Below are 7321 nucleotides of genomic sequence, written 5' to 3'. Positions count from 1 at the left end.
AATGATTACGAATGCGCGATCAAGTATCACCCGGGCAAAGCCAATGTTGTGGCTGATGCCCTCAGCCGGAAAGAGACTAAACCTAAGCGTGTACGTGTGTTACAGCTTACCATTCATTCTAGTCTTCCCTGTGACATCTGTGCTTGTAATCATTGTAAACAATTCAATTATCAATGAAATAAAGTTATTTGATCCCTACGTTTGTTTGTTTATGTTTGATGTTTTTCATGTTTTGACTTTTATTCGATTTCAAACTCTATATCGCTTTCTAGAGAATTATACGCAAACTGGTGCGAAAACGTAATCAGTTAAAAGCGACAAATACTCCGGAACATCAATTTATGCTTAACATACCTTAAATAACCTTTACATAACTTAGAAATAAGTTTTGAAGGCTTTGGTATGGCAAAATCAAGTTAATTCGCTTACAGGGACTAAAATTGACAAACTGCGAAAGTATGCCGATTTGAACTGTAACGAACATTCCGGAACATGCCCATAAGTTAAACACACCCTAAATATCCTTTACATAGCTTAGAAATAGGCTTTGAGAGGTTCGGTGTGCTAAAATGAAACTTTATGCTCATTTAGGGACTAAAAGCGTCAAAAAGTGCATAAGTTTGCATTTTTTTTTTGGGTAAAGGGTTACCCCGGTGAAATTTTATATCAACCAACAAACAAAAACAGGGTGTGTAAAGACAAGAACACACACTTCTAGGCTTGGCATACCAATCCTAGCAACACAAAAAGAAACAAACCCCACAACCGTCAAAACCAAAAGAAAAATAAAAACAAGGGATCACAGCCCAACACAAGACACACAGCCGAACTTAGAAACACCTCCTTAGCCCGGCTCCAAATCCATATTCTTCGAGATCAGCCACCTTTCCAGGATCTTGTCATACTTTGGTTCCCCACTCACCTTGAATCCCATAATTCTAAGCCGAACCGTATCAATAATGATCTTCGAGAGAGCCTCAGCATTTCGAACAAGAGTAGAAAATAGACGGTTGTTTCTTTCCTGCCAAATAAAATACGTGGTAGCCGCAACCAGTATCTTGCAGATAATATGCTCTAGCGTTCTAGAATTAGAAACGAGCTCCATCCATTGAATAATCGACGACCAGGTGTCCAATACACCCCCCATGTCAACGTATTTCCTAACCGATCCCCAAACCTCCGATGAAAAATGACATTGGAAGAAAAGATGATCTCTAGAGTCACGATCACATTTACATAATGGACAGCACATAAGCTGTAAGTTAGTAGCACTGCCAGCTTCCCAAACGGTCAACCTGTCTTGAGTCTTTAGCTTGTTTTTTATAACCAGCCACAAGTGGAATGAATGTCTAGGAATACATTGAGCGAACCAAACCGATTTAACCCATAAAACCTTATCCTCTCTATTCCGTAAGCTATTCCAAACCTCCTTCGTTTCAAAATGCTGAAGATTACCATCCAGATCTTTCCACCGTAGCCGATCATGCTCACCAGCTATAATTTGGGGAGTGTCAATATTTATAAGAACCGGATATATGTCATACCAAGCCTCGGGCCACAACCATTGACCATTATCATCCGCCACAAGATCAGCAACCATAGAAGATAAAGTGAAACCCGCATTAGCGATCGCTCTAGGCGAGATAAAAGACCGAAGAGGACTAAACGGGCACCAATTGTCACTCCAAATATTAGTTTGCCTTCCACTCCTAATAGACATCCAGAAAGACGATCGCACTTTATCACGGATAGATAGGAGCTTTCTCCAACCCCAACTCTCGGCACCTCTACATTGAACATCCCAAAAGTTCTTACCTCGCAACTTGTGAGAGTGAATCCATTGAACCCAAAGCGACTTACGTTTAGAAAGAATGCTCCAAATATGTGCTGTCAAAAGAGCGTTATTTACATCCGTAATGCTTCTAATGCTCAATCCACCCTCATCTTTAGGAGTGCACACAAGTTTCCAGGCCACTTTAGCTCTAGCCGAGCCTTGGTAACCCCCATTCCATAAGAACGTTCGTAACCTCTTCTCCAACTCTTTTATAACACCTTGCGGAAGCATAAAAACCGAGGCCCAATAAGAGTACATGGCAGCCAAAACCGAATTGATAAGCTGAAGTCTACCTGCAAAAGGCAAGGATTTAGACATCCAATTATCTATTCGCCGTTCTACACGCTCCACAAGAATACGACAGTCACGGGCAGCCAATCTCGTAGAAATCAAAGGAACACCAAGATACCGAACCGGTAGAGTACCCTCTTGAAAGGGCAAGATCTCCAAGATCTGGTCTTTAACATATCGAGGAACATTACCGAAGAAAACGGTACTTTTAGAGGGGCTAGGGACCAGACCCGAGATGTTAGTGAATTTGACAAGAGCATCTTTCAGATGTTTTACCGAAGTGCTATCCCCATGGGAAAAGATGAACAAATCGTCTGCAAACGAGACACTTATGATCTTTTGTTTAGGACAATTAGCATGAAACTTGAACGAAGGGTGCAAAGCCGCTTTCTGAAGGAGAAGGGTCAGAACCTCCATAACTAGAGTGAACAGATATGGAGACAACGGGTCACCCTGTCTAAGACCACGTTTCCCTGTAAAGTAACCATGCAGCTCACCATTGATACTTAGAGAATATGAAACCGTTGTAACACATGTCATAATCCATTTAACCATTTTGCAATGAAATCCAAACCGCTTAAGAATAGTTTCCAAGAAAGACCAATTAACAGTATCATACGCTTTCTGGATATCTATCTTGAAAGCACATCGAGCAGGCCCTCTATTAAGGTGGTAATTGTGCATCAATTCCTGCGTGAGAAGAATGTTATCAGAGATCTTCCTGCCAGGCACGAACGCCGACTGATTTATACTGACCAAACCCTCCAAACTCCCTTTGATCCTATCCGTAATAATTTTACTGATGCACTTGAAGAGGACATTACAGCAGGAAATAGGTCGGTAGTCAATAACCGAGTTAGGAGTATCCTTTTTAGGGACCAAAGCAAGAATAGTGTGGTTGACCTGTTTCAGAAGCTTACCATTCTGGAAAAAATCAAGAATAGCATTTGTTACCTCATCTCCCACTATATCCCAAGAATGTTTAAAGAACGCCGAAGTAAACCCATCTGGGCCAGGGGCCTTATTCTCACCAATGCTAAACATCGCAGCTTTGACCTCCTCTCGTGTCACTTGTCTAACCATGTGATTGGCCGTGTCAATGTTAAGAGAATTAATAAACAGATCTTCATCTTCCAAATTTTGGACATTCTGCTCATTACCCAAAAAATTAGAATAATGATCCACCAGGGCAGTAATGACATCCTTACCCTCAAACCGATTTCCATGCACATCATGAATACAGCATATTTTATTTCTAGAATTACGACTCTTTACCGCATTGTGAAAATATGAAGTATTCGAATCACCTGCACAAAGCCACTCAATCTTCGACTTTTGCTTTAAAAAACATTCCTCATCATAGGCCGCCACCTGAAAATCATGAAGACACTTGGCTACCACGTTACGAGCTTCAATATCTAGCGGGTTCATATCAACATGATGCTGAGCTGAATCCAGCTCACTACGAAGTCTAGTAACCTTTTCGTGGAGATTTCCTTGTTGATGAAGGAGTTGGCGGAAGCACGGTTTCAAGTTCCTCAGCTTCTTCATAACTGAAAACATAGCATAGCCTTGCACACCCTTATTCCATTCATCAACAACATACTTTCGAAACTCCGGTTTAGACGTTAGAAAGTTTGGAAATTTAAACGGCTTTTGCTTGTTTCGGGCAACGGGAGGCAACTTTAGAACACACGGGGTATGGTCGGATACCCGAGCCGGCAGAAAAACGGCATACACGTCCGGATATATATCCAAAAACCTGATATTGCTCATAATACGGTCTATTTTTTTAAGGACTCCAATCCCCTCTTTAGGCTTTTGATTCCATGTGTAATGTAACCCGTGACTTTTAACATCCATAAGGTTAGCAACTTTGATGCACTCAAAAAAATCCCTCATACCAATTGTGTGATTTGAAGGCCCGTAAAGACAATCTTCCATATTGAGGGCGGTGTTAAAATCCCCAAGAACAACCCACGGTTGGCTACGAGCTAAGCAACTATGCTTACATAAATTTTCCCAAAGAATTCTACGTTGCTGGTATCGATTTTCCGCATAAACAAAAGAACACAAGAACTTTTTTGAATCAGCTTTGAAACGAACTTGAGTGTGAATAACCTGGTCCGATTGAGAAATAACCATAAGATCAACCTCATCCGGATTCCACCCCAAAATAATTCTAGTTCCTCTTTGACACACATCCCCATTCGACGTCCAACTCCATCTACGAAACACCGCCTTACAAATCTTTCCAAGATTGCTAACATTAACATGAGTTTCTAAAATAGCACAAATACTTAAATTATTTTCAGCAATAAGAACTCTAATCTCGTTTTGTTTCAGGGGACGATTCAAACCCCTAATGTTCCATGCTGCGACACTACCCATTTAAACCATTAGAACCGGGAGTGCTTGCCCCCTCAGACGGACAATCCGTGACATTAGCAGCCATAAACTTGGACATCTCCGTTGGTATCTTCTCTAGAACTTCCTCAGACTCTTTAGTTTCCATCTCCTTAGATTGAGTATGAACACTACCATTGACTTCTGGAACACTATCGTTTGTTGGATGATCATCATCATTCAATGATATGGGCTGAAACGAGTTTGCAACTTTCACCATATGTTGCCCACTGCTGGTACCAGAAGAACTCGCTCCCGAGTTGTTTGTCTTCGGCTTGTAGATGAACTTCGCCTTTTGCTTCTTTTGGGGAAAGACATGTCGAGCAACACGTCTGTTATCCATTACGTAACCCTCATCATCCACAATAACCTGTTTAGCCTTACCTTTGTCATTCTTACTACACGTTTTTTCATCATGCCCAAACAAACAGCAAGTAGAACAACGTAGGGGCTTCCATTCATATTCCACTTTCACACGTTCCATAACATACCCATCTTCATCCATTTTAGGGATAGCTAGCGTTATATAGTCCTTAAGATCACTTTCAGCACTTACCTCTATCATAGCCCGAGCATAGCTGCTCCTACCCCAATTATCCGCACACATATCCGCAGTGTATGAATCCAATTTTTTGGGAACACCAATTTTAGAGGCCAACAAACTTAACCCATCATCTGTGTAAACCGCAATCGGAACATTATGCAATTTAACCCAAAGAGGAATAGTTTTGATACCTTCCTTTTTTAAAGAAACTTTCGGCGACCATTTATTCAGAAATAAAGGCATCTTCCTTATTAACCACGGCCCTCCTTCAAGCACTTTCATCATACCTTCATTCGATTCAAACTTGAAGAAAAAAAATCCTGCTGAATTCATCATTAGCTTTGAAAACCCAAACTTCGCCCAAACGTTCTTAGCATAGTATTCAACTACCGGATACGGAAGTCTATTCCCCAAAAAATAGCCGTATAGAACATTTTCAAACTTATCCTGGACTTTTTGAACAACTTCTTTAGGGATAACAATGTCAGCATCCTCCCTTGTTTCCACTGATTGCATAAACCTGAAATTAACCTCTCTTTTATTACGATTCTGCGACATGAGTTTTTCAGCATATGAAACCGGCTCCTCATGAATCGGACCTGACGAATACCCATGCTGCGTATCCTGACTATTAGAACCACTCGTATCCGGGTGAACAGGGATCGTGATTTTCTGTAACTCATCAATAACATTGATGACCTTAGGATCCTTCGGCACAACATCTCGACAAGGAATCAAAGGATTCCCATCAATCCGCACCGGCTTGTTCAGCAAGGAAGAGTTTTGACGCATATCCTGGACGTTAACCGAACCCTTTGACGTAATGAATACATCCTCATGCATCCTTTCTGAAAAGGACCGAAACCCTAGATCCTCTAAACTCCTATCACGATTATTCTCCATGCATACAAAAGAAAATAGAACCAGATGTAATCATGCAACGCGAATGAAACACAAGAGAGACAAAAACCTACGGCAATTAAGAACGAACGGCAGAACCCTAGCAGAAAAAGAAACGAAAAAGAAAAACCCTAATAACAACTTCAAAAGATTAGAAACCAGGATTGAAGTCTAGAACCCTACTCAGAAGGAACGACAACACCCCAATACCTAACCCAGATCGATTGAAAGTTAGGGAAGAAGATCAAGAACAAGCTAGGGTTTTAGAGGAGCTGCCAAAATCGCCAAAATCGCCAGAGAGAAGCCATGCTTTACGTCTCCCTATAAATAGGTTAATTTTTTTAACATTCATAAGTTTGCATTTTCGCGCATAACTTACGTTCTGAATACATCCGGACATCCAAAAATTTAAGTAAGCATTAAAATATTATGTTTTAGTGTTTGGCTTGTCAAAAATCCATTCGTCGCGCAATTTGGACCGTTTTTGCGTCCGTTACGACTTCCGTCGTAATTAACCGAACAACGCAATCGTACGGCCAAACGAACCGACATCCAGCATATTTTTGAGCATGTTTTATGTTCCCTATACTTTAACATCCTTGTAGAGCTTAGAAATGGGTTTGATGGGTGTTAGAAGTGCCAAAATACGACTATACGCGCACAGGGACTAAAACTGCCAAAATGCAAAATCTGCTGGTCTGCAGGGTCCTTACGGACCGTATGGGTATGCTTACGGTCCGTAAGCCATTCCCAGATCAGCAGAATTGCATTCCAGCCATTTCCAACTGTTACCCACCCTTGCACATGGTTTTGTTGAGTCTATGAGCTGGTTTAGGGGCCCCCATGGTTTTCTAAAACTATGGGCTTGATGTGTACGGCTAGGATTGAATCTCGGATTACGAGGAACGATCTTAACGGCTCTACGAAATCTATAAATACCCCCCCACCCCATTCACTCAAACCCACTTGATTTTTCTGAGATTTCTCTAAGTTGAAGTGTAACCACTTCATACCTGAGAATACTTGGAAAGATCAATCTTGCGGGGACCTTCTGTAAGTTTTCTTTCGCGTTTTTCGTTCATTTTAGCGTTAAAGTCAAGCTGTGTTTGACTTTCTGCATTGACCAGTTTATGGTCAACGCGAAGTTCGTTTGAACTTCATAACGTGAGCGTAATCACGATGGTTATAGTCCCTAGTGACTATACCTACTGATTACCACGTTATCTAGACTCAGTGACGAGTCGTAGTTTCGGCCAAAATGCGTTTTCTCGCGTACTTTGTAACCAAACTACTCTAGGGTATTAAAACCGTTTGTTTTAATACCAAACCTGTTTTCTAACATTACT

The 7321-nt window shown here is 41.2% G+C and overlaps 1 protein-coding gene across 1 annotated transcript; it reads right to left on the bottom strand.

Moving 5' to 3' along the window:
* Positions 1 to 844: 844 nt before the first annotated feature.
* On the bottom strand, positions 845 to 5978 carry LOC110888182. The gene is made up of 2 exons (XM_022135722.1): positions 4523 to 5978; positions 845 to 4407 (listed from the first exon to the last, which is right to left on the bottom strand). Exons 1-2 carry the CDS (start codon positions 5976 to 5978, stop codon positions 845 to 847), a joined length of 5019 nt encoding a protein of 1672 aa, XP_021991414.1.
* Between the last annotated feature and the right edge of the window lie 1343 nt (positions 5979 to 7321).

This window comes from Helianthus annuus, chromosome 11 (genome assembly GCF_002127325.2).
Source record: "Helianthus annuus cultivar XRQ/B chromosome 11, HanXRQr2.0-SUNRISE, whole genome shotgun sequence".
Taxonomy (NCBI): Eukaryota; Viridiplantae; Streptophyta; class Magnoliopsida; order Asterales; family Asteraceae; genus Helianthus; species Helianthus annuus.
This window is presented reverse-complemented; position numbering and strand designations above follow the sequence as displayed.